The sequence below is a fragment of the Osmia bicornis genome, chromosome 4, assembly GCF_907164935.1.
Source record: "Osmia bicornis bicornis chromosome 4, iOsmBic2.1, whole genome shotgun sequence".
In the NCBI taxonomy this organism is placed as follows: domain Eukaryota; kingdom Metazoa; phylum Arthropoda; class Insecta; order Hymenoptera; family Megachilidae; genus Osmia; species Osmia bicornis.
The window spans coordinates 5,172,367-5,193,343 of record NC_060219.1 but is presented as its reverse complement, the minus strand read 5'-3'; the positions used below and the strand labels follow the sequence as shown (position 1 = coordinate 5,193,343).

Here is a 20,977-nt window from a genome sequence, read left to right as displayed (position 1 = left end):
TCTGTGACGTTCACAAAAGGTAAGAAAGTCGAGAAGCGGTGGAAAAAGAGCCGATTCGAAGTGGTTTAGGAATAGTGGGAGTGGCGTTCCTGGGAAGAGCAGACCAGTCGCGGCCAAGAGTGCACATTCAGCAGCTTTGCTCGATCGCCTTCGGAATATAAATTTGCAACATTATCACCCTGAAGAGAACGTTATCCTCCAGCCATACCCCGTCTAAGGTGACTTTTCTGACACGCGTACGGTACTCGAAACTACCGGCAGCCACTTCCTACGAATGGATTTCGAACTTCTTCAATCTCGATCGACCAGGAATCTCGATAACTCAATCACCAATTTATTCATTGCGATGGAAAATCATTGTCGTTTTGTTCGTCCTTTGAAACCAAAGATGCGTTTCCTGTTTCCTCTTCCAAATTTTATGCTGTTAGTGAACTCCCTTCTGTTGGATACACTCTAAGATAAATTTTTGTATATTTTAGAAAATTTGCGTTGATACCGGTTTCTAAGCATATTTATTTATTTTTAAAATGTACATTTCATATGTTATCATAAACATCATAAAACAAAAAAAATAATTAAAAATTTCCCAACGTTATTAAAATATTTTACAACCATATTATGTATGAGAGGATTTAAAAAATGGTATATCTAGATTTCAACGTTGGTTAAATAAGCAACTAAAAAATTAAAATATCGTAAAATCTTCAAAACCTTCATTTTTATGAAAATTTCGTGAAAATTATGAATTTCTCTTTCGGCAAATCATGTAAAATCTCATTAATGTGACGCGTGCGGTTTAATACAAAGTTTTACTTCAATCGCATGTTTGGAATAAAGAGCAGATTTTCAACGACACGTTTAATCGACTGCTTTCCTCTGTAACACGTAGTACTTTGCGGTATTCGGATTTAAAATGAAATATTCAATTCCGGATCTGATTGCGAAATCCGCAGTCGACGCAATTTGCCTCCGGAAACGTTTAATCGCTTGACCCATTGCCACCGGTGTACTACCCGAATCGGTATCAATATTGATAAAAAGGGCGTGACGCGTATAGAATTCGTTAAATGTCCTTTTGTAAAAGCAATTTATGTTTCATGCCCTGAATGACTAATTATTTAACTTTCCTTTGAAAGATATCGGTTAGGATAATAGAATTATTCCCTTTTAACGAGTAATCGTTACAACAATTTTGTTGAAACGATTTTGATAAATATTTTTTATACAAACTATTGAAGAGTCGATGTGCTAATATTCCTAAGTGATCTATATCAACGCGTGTCTGACTAAACACGGTTATTTCCACTGTGGCAATTAAGAAGCGCAGACAACACAAATTTAATTAAATGCTTGATTTAATAGCACTGTTTTCAACAAACAAAATTAAATTAGGTCATATTAAGCTATATTAGTTTATTTATGCGAGTGTATTTCGGTGTGGTAAATATCTCTCGAGTTATTTTACCCAATTCATGCTTGGTTTAAGTAATTCTCAGAAAAGTAGTAATCTGCGTTAAAATTGAAAAATAATTATTTTATTATTAAACAATCGTACAGATATCAAGTTGATGGAAGGGTTACAGATTATTGTCTACATATAACAACAAATTTTACATGAATAATTATAAATACTAATTAGGTAAATAATTATTCGTGACTTTTGATCCACTCAATACAATAACACAGCTTTCTAGTCGTTCAAGCATTTGAACTGGACGCTATTCCGGTGTATTTAAAGCCAATTTCTGTCCGATCTTCCTTCCGTTCTATTTGCCCGGCTGTTTAATCCGAGTCCCCGGGCGTCGAACGGGCAAAAAGGCTCTCTTTCCAAATGCCCCTGGTAGACGTCCTGCTAAGCGGCGCCCGCGAAAGCTGTCGTCGGTGGTTTCCAGGAGTTTTTCGACTGGCTAGAGATCGATAGGAACGCCTGGACGAGTGTCGAAGAGGAGGTCGGGGGTGATTCTGGTGTGAGAGGTGGTGGGCGTCGGATAGTTTTTGAGGGTAGGGGTTGAATAGGTTGAGAAGTGGTGGACGCCACTTTGTGCTGCATCGACATGAATTTGTTTCCCTCCGGAGCTGGTTGGTCACCGTGTTCTCGCTACTCTTTTCTCCCGATGCTACGGTTGCCATCGACAAGCTACATTCTTCCTTTTTTTTCTACTGTATTCGCTGAACCCGTTCATCTTTTTCCTTTTGTAGCTGTTCCTGTAAAAGTACATCACGTTCGGCCTGTTCCTAAAGCCAGAGAAATCCTGTCAGTATCAATTTCAATATCTCCCTCAGACCTGATTTGCTTACGTTTCAAAATGCGTTTATTATGAAAAGCAGTATAAAAAATTTAAATGTTAATAAATCAAATATCTATATCGATTGGTCCCTTAACGAATTAATGTAATTTTCTATAAAATTTTTGTTATATCTTTTACTGTGATGATCCGATCGGTTGAATAAGTTTAATGATATTCATATCAGTAGGTAAAGTGCTAGGGGCGCAAAAAATCCGATCGCGACGTGACATTCGGTGAACCCTGTAATCGCGATCTTCTTTTAGATCATCGTAAAAAGAGCAATTCCCCTTTCTACCTCCTCTATCACTACCCTGGAACTCCTCGAACTGACAGCTTTCCGCCTACCATCGCTTAAACTCGACCCCAAGGGTGGTCAACGCAGTGGTCGATACTCGACATCGGTTCGGCCACTTGCAAACATTTGCTGTGTAATCGACGAGATTTCACCGGCGTAATGGATCAAGCCGAAGTTAATACTTTACACACACATGTGTGCTGATATTGTTAACTTATTATGTCGGACAGTTCCTTGGTACTCAGCCAGAAACCAGTTCCAATGAGAAATAAGAATCTATATTTAAGAGAGGGTGAACTCCGATCGACAGATCAAAAAAATCAATCCTTTTTCTTTGTACAAATAGATTGAAGAACTATATTATATGAATCTGGTGTAGTAGATTGATGATAAGCGATCAAAAATTTAGTATCAAATTTTCAAAAAATCAAGGGGTTAAATTCGATTCTTGAAAACCACTTTTTCCTAAATTGAAAACTAAAAATTAGGAAAGACCTAAAAATCTATAGCTTAGGAAAAAATCCTCAAAGTTTATAAACATTTTCATTTATTGGAATAATTTTGACTTTTCCTAGAATTGAAGTACTAAACCATGATGAGAAAGGAAAGTTAACTTTACAATTTTCAAACGACCATCAGCGTTATTTCAGAAATAGAGGATCGGGAAATACGTATTCCTTTACTGCGGAATAAAACTGAGAAACAACAAACACTGGAAGGGTATTTGACGCGCGGAACGAGCTTGAAATTAATAATCTCGCCATTGGAATATCTTCGCGGGGCTTAATCGGGCCAGGTGAAACCGGTCGTTCAACGGAACTTTCTCTATTACGCCCACCGCGTAAATATGTACAACGGTTAATCACGTTTCCCGGAAAGTTTCCTCGCTCGTAGCTACGGCCCATTCTATCGGTTTGTCATTCGTCGACGATGCCGTTGCAACTCCCTTACCCTCCTATCCTTTCGTTCATCCTACCCCTAACCCAGCAACGACAGCTAACACTTTGACGGAAACTCGCAACCAGCTATGCCGATGGATTGAACGTATCCATAATGCGGCGAGCTTAGCACGCGCGTGTTAGGATCGTCCTAGTACAACCGAGCAGATTGAGGCTTAGAGCGACGGCAAACAGCATCAATTTGGCATTGCGCCACCACGCACCCTGATGGATACACGATAGCTGTATATACACACATGGTTCCCATACGTGTACGGATCCTTATGGTGCGCACTTCAGATGCTAAATTAGTGGGGATCATTTAATCGAAGCTGCTTCTAAGCTGAATTGAATTTACGAAGGAGCTGTGTGACGATTATTTTTAATGGAATAAAATACTGCTGTTTATTTTATGGATTTTTAGAGATTTTCATAGAAGGAATTATGGAGAATTAGGTTATGCAGTATTAAATGTTGGATTTTAAGATATAGGGTGGCTAAGGGTGATCATCCTTTGAGACAGTTGGAGCTGGGATAATTTTCTACAACTTTTTCCTGTACCAAAATCCTTGTGAAAGCTTAGTTTTCGAGTTATTAATGAAAAACTGCGAGTAATCAGAGCGCGCATGGCGCGCATGCGCGACCAATGGAGTGTAAGCTACGAACCTACGAGCCGAGTAGTTTGTTCGCGACCATGGTCGAGCGCGGTACTCGTAGCCGACACTCCCGCGGCTGAGCCTGCGCGATATGCGCGCTCTAATTGGTCGGTTCTTTTCATTAATAATTTTAAAACTAAGCGTTAACAAGTGTTTTGATAAAGGAAAAAGTTGTTCAAAATCATCCCAGCTGTCATCGCCTGAAAGGATGCCCACCCGTAGCCAGACATCCTGTATAGAAGGTCTGACGTGTTTTACAACATAAAAGTATTGCAAAATAGTACGTATGATATATTAATTTAAAGATTAATGTTTGTTTAAAATGACTATATAAACGTTTCATTAATGTTCTTAACATAAAATTACGGGTTGTGGATTGCAACAAACATTATATCGAAATTTACAAATCATATTACGTAGTGACTGTAATTAATTCGTTTTCGAAATATCTACAATTTTGGTAGCATGAAATCAAAAGTAAATTATTGTTCGTTCTCCCCTTGTGAAATATTCAAAGTAGACTTTGCCTTATGGACTCGGTGGGCAAGCTGAAAATTGGACGCGAGAGTAAGCATGCTTTCATTGTTTCTATTAAAATTGCAAGAGTAATTTAGCGTGGCTGGGCCTGGCTAGATACATTAGATAATATTCTGTGTATTGTAATAATACAAGCCTCCCCTTCTGGTTCTTGCTTTTGTTATGCAAGCCCGCGAAGGAACTTCGAGACAACGGCACTGCGGTATTTCGTCGTAGGGGGGGGCAAGGAAATTCAATTGAGCCAAAATTGCGGTGGAAAATCAACGTCTAGATTGCACCTTGGTAAAAATAACGGAATAACGGGGAGAAAAAAATATTCTCTCGTCAAAGCTTCAGACCGTGTTTACTTTGCGGGAGCCGCGAAGTTCGTTAAGCAAACTGAAAGCACGAAGAACAATATTTAAGGTGCGTTGGGTCAAAATTAAAGTCATTTTTCTCGATAATTGACAGAAGCTTTGCGCTTCCGTTAATTACGCTAGAACGGTATAAAAGTCACCGAAGAACTAATTACTTTCGGTACGTTTTTAATACTAAGTTCATTCAAAAACAAATTCAGTTCCCCTTATAAACAGCGTGAAAAAGTAAGTAAATAATGTAATATACACCGTTTCGAATAACTCCGAGCCGTTTAATCAAAACGAAACACCGTTGTAAACGACGCGATTAATATCATAAACAAACATGCTTCACCAATGAAATTTACCAACATCGAGATGTATAAAATTGCTTTTCAAATAAGCTCGATGCGTTTATACGACATAACGGGATCATGCGAGTTGCGGCAGCGAATAAAATTAATCGAGCACGCTCGATATTAAATTAGTTGACAACAGCTATTAAATAGGGGTCCAGCGAACGACGATACAAATAATCGAGCCAATATGCGATATCCTGTGAACACCAATACGTTATTGACAGGATATATTAGAGGAGACGTTAGTATAAAGGTTGAATTATATTATAGGTATGTAACTCGTGCTTTGCTTAAATTCTAGGGAAAGTCAAAATTATTCAAACGAATGAAAATATTTATAAGCTTTGGGAATTTATTTCTAAGCTACAAACTTTTGAATCAAAATTTTTTTTTTCTAATTTTCAATTTTATTTTGTTTTCCAATTAAATTCTTTATTTATACTTCTTTTTTTATTTATATTCAATCTAAGAGCAGATATAAGATTAAACGTTGATTGTTCCAACGTAAAAAAATGTTCGTACCGAGCGCTGATTCAGACGAAATTGAAAACAGCACCATTTTATAAGTTTATGGGATTCTTTAATGTGAAGTTATGGAAATCTCACGCGATAATAAATAATATTTGCGGCACCAAGTAAGGAAAGACGCCGGTTAAAACCGTCGATTTAGTACGACGGCTCGGTTGTTCCGGCTTTTCGCTGAATATGCATTTTGCCGCCGCGAAATCTGGTTCGTTTACTTTATCCCTAATTGCTCCATTTTGCTCCACAGTTTTAAGGTACATTCCCCGTTTCCACTATTGACGTGGCCGGTTTGTTGACCCCATTTGCATTTTTTCTTTTTAACCTCTCACTGCCTGTCTGGACCCCGTCGATACAACTTAGGAACCGACGAATTTTAATTTAATAAAAAAGAACAATATGATTCATTAACTTCAGGCATATTGTCATTAAGTTACTTATTTTAATTCGACCTCAAAGTATAGAATTAATTTTAATTATTACACAGACTTGGATTGAATTCCTTGAATTTTGGGGCGAAGATAAGAAAGGATTTATTAGAAGATTCCTAATAAAGGGAAAACCTTCGGGGAACATGAAATCCGTTGGCGGAATAAACTTTTGTCAATTTCCTGCTGATTTCCTAATAGTCCCAAAGATCCTGGCGCGATGCGATGGTGTCGGTAAAGGGGAGAAATGGGGGGATAGGATGACGAGGTTCGGACTAATTCACGAAAATGGGCCACAGTGTGTGCCCACCGGAACCTCCGACCAGCGCGGATAGACCATCAAACCGATTGTAATCAGACCGCCCTTCGTTTCCACCACACCCTTCCACTATTTTCTTCCAATGGAACACTCCTCCGGCTGTAACTCGATTTTCGACTACTCATCTTGACCCACTCGGGTCCCGAATAACCGGTAGAAGGTGATGAAATGAGTGAAAGATAGCGAGTGGCAGAAGGAACAAAGGAAAAGAAGATTGGCTAGAAGGAAATATTTATCGAGCCGATTTTTCGTTTACGATTCATTTCTTCGAGGTCTCTCGGATTAAAATTTCAATTCTAATTTAGGCTTATCAATTCTAGATGAAGAAGTGGAGGTCAGAAGTGCAATTTTATGGTGGAGGCTTGCGTTGAAATTAAAGTGTAGTTACGACCCCTAGGTGCTACTTACCCGCTTTAGGCAAGTTGAAGTTTAAACCAGAATTTATGAAATTACAGTTTTGACCTTCTAGGTCCTAATATCCACAGAGAATTTTCTGATCTATTACTATTTTTATTTTTTAATTGTTTAAACAGGTCGTTGCATTAACTATACCAGATTTAGAACTTTATTTAATTATTTCTTCATTTATCATTTATCAAATAATTATATTTTCTGGAATTGAAGGAGATATGGTTAAAATAAACTAATAATAATCTTGGAATTAACACAGGTTCAGTGTAATTCGGTATAAATTTATTTCCTCGAAATAACACGTTTTGAACTTCTGTTTCCTACATCACCGAGCAATAAACCTCGTGCGACTCAGTTTTATTACGTACTTCATGTTTTATGATCTGCTGCATCGCAATAGTAAACTCGTGAGCTTCCAAATATTTAAACAGAAAATTACTCCTAGTTGGAATTAAAAATCTTTCCTTTATAGCTCTGTGGTGAATGCGTAAGATTTTATATATTTTGTATTATATTCGTTGTCATTGATATGAGTCAAAAATTACCCACTATCAAGTGGAGAAGGATAATGATCTCAGGACATAACGAAAACACATAAAATAATAATATGATAAATTCAACTTGCTGTCAGTCTTTTAATATACAGATACGACGATAAATGATAGGGTGTATCGTTGAAAACGCATGTTGCTGTATTTTATCATCTTTCTACCTTTTCCCATTTATTTTTCTCCCTGCATGACTGAACCACATCAGAAAGTGATATAGACACAAGCACGGCAGACTGCGAGAATAGAAGCTGTTACGTTTCGAGTAATAATTTAGTGGATATCTTGTCTAGAAACTCACTGTCTGGAAATCTCGTAAAGAATGTTGAATGATGGTCGTTTGTATACCAGCATGATTTATGTACGTTTGCCAAGCAAAAATGTTGTTAAGCGCATCAATACTGGGAAATGAAACGAGACCTGGCAAGCTGTAAACAACTATACTTCATACATTATAACATTTCTTCAAATTAGCAAATTATGAAAAAATTCCAAATTCCAAATTCCAGAGAGTCGATTATATTAAAAATGAATTGTTTTTCTATTATGCTGACATGCATGTCCTACAATTTTCTTCTTTCAATTATTTGAAAAATAAATCCAAATTGACCCAAAGGAAAAGCTTCAAAGAGGTTCTCCTCAAAGAGGTAGCTCAAATAAACTTACTCCATAAGGAGATCAAGTTTTTAAGATCTTTCCATGTACCATTGAACCGAACCGCGGTCTGATCGTATACAAATCTTTGTTAACGTATAACAACGACAAAGCATCGCGTTCCGTCAAGTCGCAAGATAAACTGACAATTTCTTAGCGTACTTTCCTTGGTCGCAATACGTATCGCGTTGGATATCGTATAATACGCGGGCTAGCCTGGAATAGTAAGAATGGAACGCGATTTCAGCTAGGATAGGAATTGGTATCCATTCAGGCAGGACAATACGAAGAAGGACGCACAAAAGTCCGAGCAATGCCATAGATCAAGAATCGAACACGGATGGCTCGTAGATCAAGGATTTCCTTAATTTCGCGAGGCAACGGTGAAATGTTGATTTAGAGGGCTTGCACCAACGGTGCTTGCACGCACGCCCATGCCCACGAGGAAGCACTGTTACCAACAGTGAGAAGGAGAGAGAGAGAAAGATAGAGAGAGACCTCTATTAATTCTCTGTGCGGCGAAAAGCTAGCCGGGTGAACAGAATCGAATCCCGGCTTGGTTGGTCGCTTCCAGACCTCACGGTGCATCGGTGCACACGTGGTGTCCATAAGCTTGGGTTTGGCTTACGCTCCACGATGGGAAATATGGGTCACCACACAGCTGACACGCGACCATTCTATACCTGTGACCTCTTTCCTCCACTACTTTTTTCTATTACACCCTCCTCGAATAGCTGAGAATTTTTAATTCCTTGTAGATTCAACAGGGGTGAATCTAGGGAGGACGAATGTAGAATAACTATGCTTCACTTAGAGAAATATTGGAAATTATTCCTCGAATAATTTCCTTTCCAATCTTCACATAATTTATACCATTTTTGGATTCACATGCGTGCTCGTAGATTATTCCATGCTTTACGTGTACTCATTAGACATAACTGAGTTATGGCTATCATTGCGTGCACCATGATACAGGACATTTGTCACCGACTCTCGTTCCTTGTACATTACTCTTGTTTTCTAACACGCACAATTTTCTAAATGGATGTCCAGAGTATTCTAATGAATTAAACGTACATACCCATTGCGTCGGTAACCTAGTTAGCATATCGTTTGTAAAATCTACTGACAGCAGATTTCATAATAGTAATTACCATGCCGATTTTATCGTGATTAGTATAATATGGAAACATTGGGTTTCATAGAAATTTTAGAATTTAACAAATTTTTAATACGTGAATTGAAATTCAATTGGGATTTATTTGAATCAGTAAGAAAACGATTTACTGTCAGAGCTGAGAACATGAAGCAACTTGCTTTTCTACATCGTTAAAAGTTTTCAAGCTCTTACGAGTCACTGAATTTTACAGTGATTTAAAAGATGGATGTATTATGGAATTTCTATTTTAATTGTATGAATAACTTTTGTTAATTTCCTTTCTGCAACTTTTTTCTGGATGAAAAATTCTCGTAGCGTAATTCAAAATCGAACCAACGAATCACGCAAAGGAGAGAGAGTTGAGGCCAATCAGCGCTTAATTCTCGCATTTGTATTCGGTCGCTGATCTCATTCTTTCTTTTCCCCAGCGTGATTCTTGTTCCATTTCTCACGGTCGGTAATAAACAGTTACCCTTGGTTCTCCATCGGGATCTGAACCAGATTGACTCCCGTTGGGACATTTAGTTAATCGCTTCCGGTGAAAGAATTTTTCTACGAACCCAGGCTGTTACAAAGAAGAAATCAACCATTGGTTTAACCATGAAAAACGAACCATGAGTTACCAATTGATTGGTAACTGAACTATTGAAAAACTAATAATTTTCCAACAATCAATGGAAATAAACGATGTCCAATATTTTGATGAATTTCTAATCTAAATTACCATTAATTACCATTCACGCAATAAATAATTATTTTAAAATACACACGTTCCAGTTTTAATTTATTTTTCAATAAAAAAAAGATCTCTTCGTTTTGAATCTTCATCAATTTATTTCTCGTTAGGAAATAAAACGAATTAACGATTGATAGGCTACTTCAATTAACCCAGCCACGTTTGGAATGGAGGACACCTTTCCACGATGCATTCAACCAACGATGGCTGGTCTCACGATTCGTAACAATGCCACGGAATCGAAAGTGTATTGTGGAACGCATAATAGGAGCACTTTGTGATAAATTGATCGTTCTACTGGCAAGAACGTTCTCTCGTATGAGCACCATGAATGCTTGTTCTATGGCGAAAAATTGTCTCTGCCAATGGGTACGAGCGAGCCTTTGACCGTTTGCAATCAACCAACGACCGACAAATTTCCGATTCTATTATGAAGAATCAACAATTTAAAATATTGAACGGGGACATTTCGCTCGGTCAGTCGGTTATCAATGCGATCCGGTACGATTTTTTAAATAAAAAACAAATAGTCATCGCGTTTTAACGTGGAAATAATGAAACGACTTTCTCTGAATTAATGGTAAACATTACAATACTTTACAATTTGCACTGATTCTTTCGGTGAAATAGTATAAATCATGTTCGATAAATTTTTCACTGGTCCGGAATTCTCTGAAACATCGACCTGTGTATGACGAGTTGGAGCTGTCGTTTGAAAAAATAATGCAATGTAAAGAGTAATTAAGCTTCACCGCGTTTGTCAAATAAAATATTTCAGAGAACAGAATGGTGAAAAACTGGTTCTGGAAACCTTTCCACCTGGTATGAAACAATTCAGTGATATGCTTTACTGTTTTTTAGTTAATTATTATCAAGGTTTGTTAAAACGTAATTGTACTATACGTTTCAAATATTTTTTTTCTCCGCTCATGCAAAATAATAATAATAAAGTTAATTAAAGTGTTAATTTTTATTACTCTTATGGTTTCAAAAATTGCATATTACTAAATATCAATGAAACATGATCAAGCATATCAGGGTAATGCAAAAATGAAAAAAATAATATAAAACAAGATCAACGTCACAAATATTATCAGAAAACGAAAGGGTTAACACCCTTATCCCCATCTTCAAGAATAGGGGCGGCTATCAATTACACTGTGCAATCAAAGAAACATTGTATCAGACATTCTTTTCTTCCAAATACAATCAACATGGAATCCGTCTTCTATTCTTCTACCTCTCTTCTGTCTGTCATACTATCTTCGATACGTTTATTGTTGAACAAAAATACGAGTGAATTCTAGCGACGGAAAAAAGCATCGGAGATCGCGTGTTTCTCGAATTTTCCCGTGTCAGTTTTTATTTCGTCAATCCTGTGACAAACGAAAGAGCGTAGGTTAGGTATACGCGAGCCGGCATTGATAGCGCGACCGGGTTCAACTGTAAATCGTCGTGATTTAGGGGATGAACGACATATTGGCCAATGCATAGCTCAAACTGCGCTATGGCCCATGGTATACTACCAACGTTGGCTTCTACGACGGCAGCAACGGCAACGCGATGCATGATGCATTGTCCCTAGACGAGCGTAGATAACGCCGGAATTGCCGTTGCTATGTTCATCCTCGGATTTTCTCGATATTCTGGAGGCGGTCCTTTGCCGATCATGTTCGCCGTTGGCCACCGTCTATCACGCAACCGCATCTAATCGCGAAGACGAATGTCGACAATTCGGTAGGCAAAGGCATTCTGCGAAAGCAACGATAGGAATATGAGTGAGATAAAGATTTTCCTTTCCTTTACAATTTAAAAAAAGATCTCTTCAAATAATCTCAAGGGGGTTAATATTTGAATTTCTATAGGAATCCATTGCTCATAATTCACCCCTCATTAGGAACTTTTTTAATTACCTAATTAAAAATATTTATATTAAGGCTTCGAAATTTTGAATAATAAAAATAACGAAATATTACGAAAATATGTGTTAGATAAAATTTGCTTCTGGAATATATTGATAAAGTGGTTTCTATCGTTAATCAAATGAAATTTTAGGTGAAAATCATATCGCGATTAACAAATATCGCTGTGATTATCAATATTCTGTTCTCACTTGTTCAACGGTGTTCACATAGAATCAGTTAAATGGAACAGCTCTAAATGCGTTTAGAGGTACGTTTGACTGATGCTAGTTTCAGCCGCATAATTTCAACGCTCGATTCTATATGCATGCAACGCGAGTAATCAGTGAATTTCCATTACGAGTATTCAATTTTACCTATAAATTTCTATAAACGCGATATAATGAATTGTCAGAGAAGACTGATCACCGATTTAATTAAACACGAACAGTTCAGAAGTCGTCGGGTCAACTGTACAAAATTTATCGAGCTTCATCAATTTTAATCCTCGAACCGTGATGATCGGGTCAATCACGGCCGAAATCTACCGAATCCTGCATCCAACTAAAATCAGACACTCAAATTTCTAAAGGAAACATATTCTTTAAATTAAAATTCTAAATTAAAGTTAATTAACTACAGCTTTTTTTCATTATCTTCTTTTATTTCATTTCGCATCACCTCTGTAAATTGAACTTAATATCTTTAACACTTTAATTTGCAGAATTTCGAATGTACTTATTTGGCTTCAATTATATCGTTGTAACAATGATGGATAATGTCTCTATAAATCACAAAGCTGCTCAGAAACAATGGAATCACTCGATCAGCCAATGATACGATTTGCGTAGACGCAACATTTGTTCCCCTGCAACGGTGCATTCATACGTGGAAGCAATTTAATTAAGTAGTCGAGCAATGTCACACGTTGGTTGATACCTGGTTCGAACTCCGTTGTAGTTAACGTGCGATACATGTACGCACAATACCGACAGATACAAATTACAGCTGATACCAATGCATTTCGTTTGTACGTTTCCTGCAACCCTTTGTCCATCACGATCAATTACCTTGTTATTTTAACTTCTATTCTGAAATTTTAATTAGTGACACTTTTATGTAATAAAATTACGCCAGACTTGTGACATATCGCATATGACTAGTGGATTTAATTCTAATTAGGATCATTTCTATTTGACTTTATGAATTAATTAAACTAACTGGTTTCTTTTAAAGAATGTTTTCTAACAGTTTCACTTGTATCTTTTTCAGAACACTACCACATATTTGTTGGAGATCTGAGCCCGGAGATCGAGACGCAGACTTTAAGGGAAGCCTTCGCTCCTTTCGGCGAAATCTCGTAAGTCCTCTTAATCTCGCTCATTAAAGACGACTTACCCTCCTCTTGGTGGTATACGAGTGATAATATAACTGTATAACGTGAACACTGACGTAACATTACGCGAACAGTATGTAATATTACTTAACCGTGCTAGGGTTCTATGACCTTCCATTCAAACAAATCTTAAATTACTTTCATTTACACATTTCAGAGCAGATAAAGTATTTTATTCAATTAAAATAGGTGTAGCAGCGATTCCTGCTAAATTATTCTAATTCAGTTTAATGAAAGAAAAAATGATAATAGTACTTGGATACTTGATTTTATTAAGCAATATCGGTTTCGAGGGTATATTGTACCTTATAAACGACCCCTAAGTTGTCCTTCACGTTGCTAACTTTTACGAGTCCTTAACATTCAACGTTTCACGATGCATCGAAGCGAACTATAATAATGTTTATCATCCCATGATCCGTGATCTACCTAACTTACAAAGCTTGGATATCTTGAGCTCGTCTCGACTCGTGGGTCGATAAAGGGAAGACGATAATATTCTGAGAGTCGACTGCTTTCAAAGTCGGCCATCGATATCGGAAGATGAATTCACGCAAATATGACTTCCTGATGAATCGTATCAATAAATCGATGCGCTATATCGATTTATTACCGATTGAAAATTGAAACATCTCTGATCGAAATCTCGGTACCGTTTTATTTTTAGTAACATTTGAAAAAATCACAAAAAATTTTTGAAATGGTAAAAATATAGAAGTTGAAGAGTATCAAATTTTGCAAAGAAATAATGCCATTTTTCAATGATATTTTATGTGTTAACAACTTCAAAAATATGAAATTTTCATATGTAAAACATTTAATTAATTCATAAATGGACCTTTAATTTATCAAACAATCTTGAGGTAGTTTAATATTTTGATTCTCATGCAAAATCAGTCAATGGAACTTCCATTAGACAATAATTTTATTTACAACAAATTTAATATACACAGGCTCGAGGAGGTTATTCGAACATAGTTGAATTTGAAATTTAAATGTATACAAATTACACAATATAATTATGACACGTATAATGGCGGAATATATGATTACATAAAATATTCAGATGTAAACAGGATTAATAACATATGCTGGCAATTCATTGAGGCCAATATTGCAGCAAAATTAATGCATTTTATGGAGAATTCGCTATAAAGTGAACCAGCTTTATATTAACACTTTAGCAACCATATAATTCATTTTCTGAATGACTAATCATTTCCAAATTAAATTTATTATATTAGTTTTTAATTTATTATTAATGAAATCAGCACGAAAAAGATATTTAGTGAATTTAGCGTGGTAGCTAAGGTATTAATTATGCGATAATTATATTATTTAATCAATTTAATACCATTGCAATTACTATATTGTATAATTTGTATAATATGCTTAAACTTCAACAATAGTCCGTTCAAATAATTCTAATAACCATTAAATTATTTTGATAACATTTAATTGCACCTTCAGATACTTGGTAGTACCATTTATAATTAGACAAATAGGATCATTAAATAAGGACGGCGCGGCAATTAATATTAGTCGCGAACGACAGTCGTTTCCTGATATTTAATAGCTTGAAAAGAAAAAAAAAAGGAAAAATATACGAGCCATACGTTGTTATGAACAACCATATGTAAAATCTAAATGGCAGTCTCGATGTCACGCGTATTTGTAATTTATTATCACGGGATGAAATGCTTTTTTTCCATCTCTCTCCCTCGTGCGACTGTTTAAATATTCAGCAGGCTTTCATTGGTAAAATCCTATTTGTCGAAGTGTGTATTTTGTTATCGCGCCTGCATGAAATATTATATTCAACTAGGAGTCGGGATTTCGAGTCTGAATCGTAAATGATATCAACTGTTCGCTGATATTTCAACATCGAAATGACGGGCTAGTATTGATCGAAACGTTTACGTTTTAAATACACGAGAAAAGGCAAAATTTTGGTTTTATCGTGATGATAGCTCTTTAACACTGGTGTGGCCATCACCGCAATAATTGTTACACGAACGATTCACAGTATGTAGAACAAAACATTTTATTATTGCAATGATTGTTATATTTGCAATGTGTGCGTATCAAAAGAAATTTGTACCATTGAAAAAAGCAAATAATAGAGGAAATTTTTGAGCGTCGGTATACAAAAGTCTGGTCATGGAGCAGGGTTTTTCTATGCGCGCAACGTATCACCGTCAAAAACGGAGGGAAAGTAAGTGGTGGATCGTTTAAACCCGGACGTTTCTCGGCGCTCTTAATCTCCGAAATCCCCGCGTATCGAGCAAAGCATTCGTTTGACAGGAAAATCCAGCGGTAAGTTCCAGGATCTCGGAGTTCGATCTAAAATCCGAACTTAGTGTGACATTCGCGTTTGCCGACGAAACAGCTGAAAGTAGGTACAGTTCGCATCGCTTGGCACAAGGAGACGGCAGAAAAATGGTACCATCGCCACCCCTTCCCGTTCCTCCTCCCCGCTCCTGGAAAAATCGATTCAAACTCGCTCTACGAGTACCTAAGCCACGGTTAAAAAAGCTAGTGAAAAATTGCCAGCGGTTTTCCCCTTTTATTTTGTTTTCCTCGACGCCACCCGTACGCCTCCTCAACCCCTGAACCGACCTACCCTCGCCCCCTGCGGCCTTCTTGCCTCTCTCTATGCACCCACCGCCATCGAATTCCTTTTTCTCTGCTAACGGTGCACGCTTTTCCTTGACCAGCCTCAGTCGAAAACGCTTTCCTTACGGTACACGGGGTAGTAAATGCTTCTGATTAATTAGAGAGGGTGAAATGGGTAATGATGGTCATTTAAGCAATAATTGTAATAAAATTAAAGTATGACAGCTAATATATAATATATTGTAAGTTACGAAATTGTAACGAAATTTGATTTGCGTATATTTAAAATATTATTTCATAACGTAGAAAAAAAATTTGATAGAAGAAAGGGAAAGAGTAATGTTACGGAAACTGGAGGGTGAAAAGAATGATAGAGGGATGTTACTTCATCGTTTGTCGTTACGTATCACTCCCTTGAATGCCATTTTATGGTCGTTCCACGCTTGTTACCATCGCGAAAGTTAGCGACGATGTATCCAATTAATATCGTCCCGTTGCCAAGAAAGTTACGCGCTTGTTCAGGTGGAAAGATTCACTGAAACTATACTATAGTTATGCAACTTAGATCACGCCTTTCATTCGCTGTTTAATTAATATAACGAGTTCAATCTGTAACCGACTTCTTGTAATTTGTGTTCGACTCGTAACATAAACATCTGTTAGAAATTGTTTTCAATTTAATTGCAATGTAATTAGAGTTCTGAAAGAAACATAATAATATACAAATTTCCCAAGGTTTATCTTATCATAGAAAATTATTTAATGTAAAATTATGTAATATTGCAAATTTGCTATCTTGCGTCCTGTATAATTTTATTACGAATGAAAGGTGTAGTTCCGCAACATTCTCCCCGATAATTGTTATCGAAATTCATAGCTTGTATTTTATCCCAGCATTACGAAGCAAACTGTAAAATAAGATGCAAATAAGTTTGAAATCGAGTTATCATCCCTAGTTACATCGGTATTATTTATCCGCGGTACCTTAGGGTAACTCGGCTTGTGCTCGTCTGGCAGTGGTCTCCGCGTTGAAACGACTCCCCGGAGGGTGGTGGGTATATTAAAATTCCTGAAACTTTTTAATCTTTCCGGCGCGGTTAAATATTAATAACGAAATCTCGCGCAGGTCAATGTGTTTCATGGTTGCTCAAGGGACACGTCGGCCATTGCTCGTTATACTTTTCCGCGACCTCGCGAGACCGTATCGACGTCACGTGCCTTCCTTCCGGTTTCTGTCTCCTTATTTTCCGCGTACACGGCGCGGCCGAGTTGGCGAAGTAGCATGTTGGAAAGGCTAATCACAGCCAAGAAGGAAACTGACGCTAACGACCCCGTCGTGTATTATAAGTTAGAATCCGGTGTAGGTATAAGTCGAAGAGGAAAACACGGATAGAAGGAGAGAGAGAAGAATGATATTCGTCGGCTTTCCGCGTTGGTATTTGTCTATGCATCGGATGGTGCTGGCAACCGCAAGGTACAGTTATACGTATTAGTCGGTCCCACGTAACGGCGAAGGGTGGTTAAGGGTGAAGAGCGAGAGGAGTAAAGCTTACTTAGCCGCCATTTAAACCTGAAAGCGAGCTTTGCTTCTCCCGGCCTGAGATCAAGCTGCGATATTAACGGCCTAACGCTGTACCGGATTGCCCAAAATACACGGCCCTCGACCAACTATCCGAGCTCGTTTCGACCCCCTTTCTATAGCGTACCTTCGCTTTCGTGTAACTGATGTACGTGTTAATTGAAACGCGGTTTAACTGCAACGCCTTACCTCCTAACTTTAACACTTAACGAAGTTATGTTCGGCTGCTCTGAATTTAGCGAACCTAACATGTGTGATTCTTTCTCTTCGTCATTGACATCGTTTATTATCTTCCTGGCTGATTTTGACACATGAGACGTCTAACATCATTTCATCACACAAAAGTACCATGAAATGGCAATTATGATATATTGTTTCGAAATTTGAAACACCATAAAAACGACTCCACTTATGTAGCCTTTTATACAAAAGGCTGATGGTCTTTTAATATAATTGCTTGCTGAATAAAAAATCTAATACAATTTCATGACATAAAAGTACCGTCAGGTGAAATTTATGGTACATTAATTTGAAGCTTAAAGTGTGATGAAAAAAAACCAGACATGTGCAGCTGACATTAGTGCTCCTAATAAAAAATAGCGTCTTTCCATTACGTGGCAAGAAATATGCAAAAAATTAATTCTATCAACAGCGTTTAAGTAACACAGTTCGATTTTTCTCTCCACTCTCGGAACAATTTTCTCTTTTTTTTTTTCCCCCTTTCTGAAAACCACTCCCGGCGACAGGAGGAAAATTTATGCACGTACGACGATGGAATAATATTTTTACTCTCCTATCGACCCTCTGCTCCAGAAATAACAGCGGAGGTTAAGGGAGGTTGCGGGTGGTAGTAACGCGGAAAACGCTTTTCAAATGTTCTCCTTAAAGTAGCGCCGAATACAACTGCTGTTTCTTGGCACACGTAAAGAAACAGAAGCATCGAGGACAAAAGATAAAAAGAAAGAGGAAGGGAGGGAAAAAAAAAGAGGAAGAAGAAGAAGGAAAGAATCTTGCGACCCTGCTTCACTTTCGCAGATCGTCGCTGTCGTTACAGAGAAAGGGCGTGCAAAAACGATGGACGGGGAAGATGGAAGAAAGTAAAGGGCGGTTTCGAGGAAAAGTTGACAGCCTTGGAAAGTTTCGACACCCTGTAAGGAAAAGCGACGGCTCGATTAGTTTGCAAACGACCGTACTTCTCTGTTCGAGATCTTTATCCGTAAAAGTACGAACAACTTTCGCGTGCTATCGGCGAGATAGAGCCAAGGGATACGACCACTTCAATTGTAATGTCCGGACATAATAATTCAGCCTTTACTGTCTCCTTTTCCTTGTGTTACTTCTTCCTATAACCCCCCCACTTTTGACCCGTTGCTTCTTTCTTTTTCTTATTCCTCCCCCGAATCGAGGCGAACAATTGATGAGCGCCACTCGATAGTTTCGACCGATCGAAGTTTTTTAATTGCACCGATACACCTTGGGACTTTTCCGTTTCGAAGTATCGCGACGAATATCTATATACAATATATACACACAGAGATACATTCTATCGTTTTAATTGAGCTATTTCAATCGCCATTGTGCCGGCGCGGAAAATCGCTTTAGAAACGATTTTTCTTCTCCAACGACTATTATGTTATGCAGCTGCGGCACCGGGAAATGATAATAAAGGTCGTATTTCGTTTGAAAATTCAGAAACCGGCTGGCGATTCTATTCAATGCTTACGTTGTTGCTATTGTACGGAATTAAATATGAATTCTCATTCAGGTTAAACAAGTTCGGGGACTAACTTATCAATTAGCAGATACAATAGGCTGGATGATGAATATATACTGATGTTTGGGGAACATATCCGATAATTAGAGCGATTTGGAATTGAAAGAATGAATTATTTAACACGCTGAGTACCACCGGTGGTTCGCGGTGTTCAGTAGAGACAGATTTTTAATTTATTCTTTTCTTGGTTAAAATTTGAAATAAAAGGAGGAAAAGCAAAGAATAATATTTAAATATCAATCTTAGGTTATTATTTGCAATATTAAATAAATAATATTCGTGAATTTCCGTCCTTTTTCTCGTTCCTAAATTCTTCTCGGTTCTTAAATTTCCTATAATTTCCCTTGAAGTCGAACGGTCTCGGTTTTCTTCGTTTGCCAATGCACATGTCAGCCCCTGTGCTGGAAGCAAACCCTAAAGTGGACGAAGGATCAAAGCAAAATCCGACGAAATAGCTTACCCCATCGGATATCGAATTTCGAGGGTGGAAGAGAATTATTACTTACGGAGCTTTCGCTGGCTGCGTACTTACTTATCCTCTTATTGGCTATCCCAAAGCATTCCAGTATTTCTCATACCGACCCAACTGCTATTTAACTGTCAACACATTTTATCCTCTGCCTCAAAATAATATCGATTCTAAGCAACAATCGTGACAAATCATTTATCACGAATCTATTAAAAAATTCTTACGCGTGGAAATCAATTTCTCTTTTTTTATTTTGTGAACATCAATTTACACTTCTTTTTATTCTTTCGTGCATTTATATTGCAATTTCTATTGAATTTGTTTAATTGACGAGGACCGAAATAATTGTAACAATTAAATTCATAATATAAAATATAAACAAATATTACTAATTGAAATTTTTCAAATTGAACAATTAAAAAAATGTAAGATACTTTGTCGTCAGCTTGTTTGCTTTGTCCGAGATGAACGAGGACATTACTCATGGAATCACTTAATATAATGTCAGATTAATATAATCAACAATTCACAAGAAGCATCTTGTATGGTTCCCCGTGGATTTATACAGCTGGGAATGTTGCGAATGTGCAGTCACTTGATTTATTACCCTTTAAGATTATCACTCGTTCCTCTACTAAGAGGCAACCCTCCATCTTCACCCTCTAGCTCGTTCTTAGAGCTTCTCCTACTTCTCTGAATGGTTTGCGACTTCCTGCCACGGTTTACGAAGTGAATTTATAGTCTTGAGTTCTGGTTAGTGGTTGAAATTCATAGATCAGTCATCCTGCGAGAGAAATCTCTGATCCATTCGTCCAACGATATAGATGTTATCCTCAGAGAGTTCAGATAGCCATTTAACGAATGCTCTAATTATTACCTTGCATACATTCACAAAAACACAGATGGGTAAAAAAAGAATTTTTTTAAGAATCAGACACATAAACTGCAATGTTTGGAAAACATAGACGTATCAATCAAAAAGCATCAACGCGATGGAAATTCGAAAAGTTGTAGAAAGTAATATCTGTTTTCGATGAAAATAACAATAGCTTGACTT

The 20,977-nt window shown here is 37.3% G+C and overlaps 1 protein-coding gene across 10 annotated transcripts in view; it reads left to right on the top strand.

The window, feature by feature from the left end:
* LOC114879544 (nucleolysin TIAR) overlaps positions 1–20,977 on the top strand; it is a 354,927-nt gene that overhangs the window by 260,260 nt on the left and 73,690 nt on the right. For all 10 annotated transcript variants that reach the window (XM_029194561.2, XM_046285332.1, XM_029194552.2 and 7 more), the window contains one exon: positions 13,359–13,446. In XM_029194561.2, the coding sequence (XP_029050394.1) occupies positions 13,359–13,446 (88 nt within the window). The remainder of the gene's footprint in view (positions 1–13,358; positions 13,447–20,977) is intronic.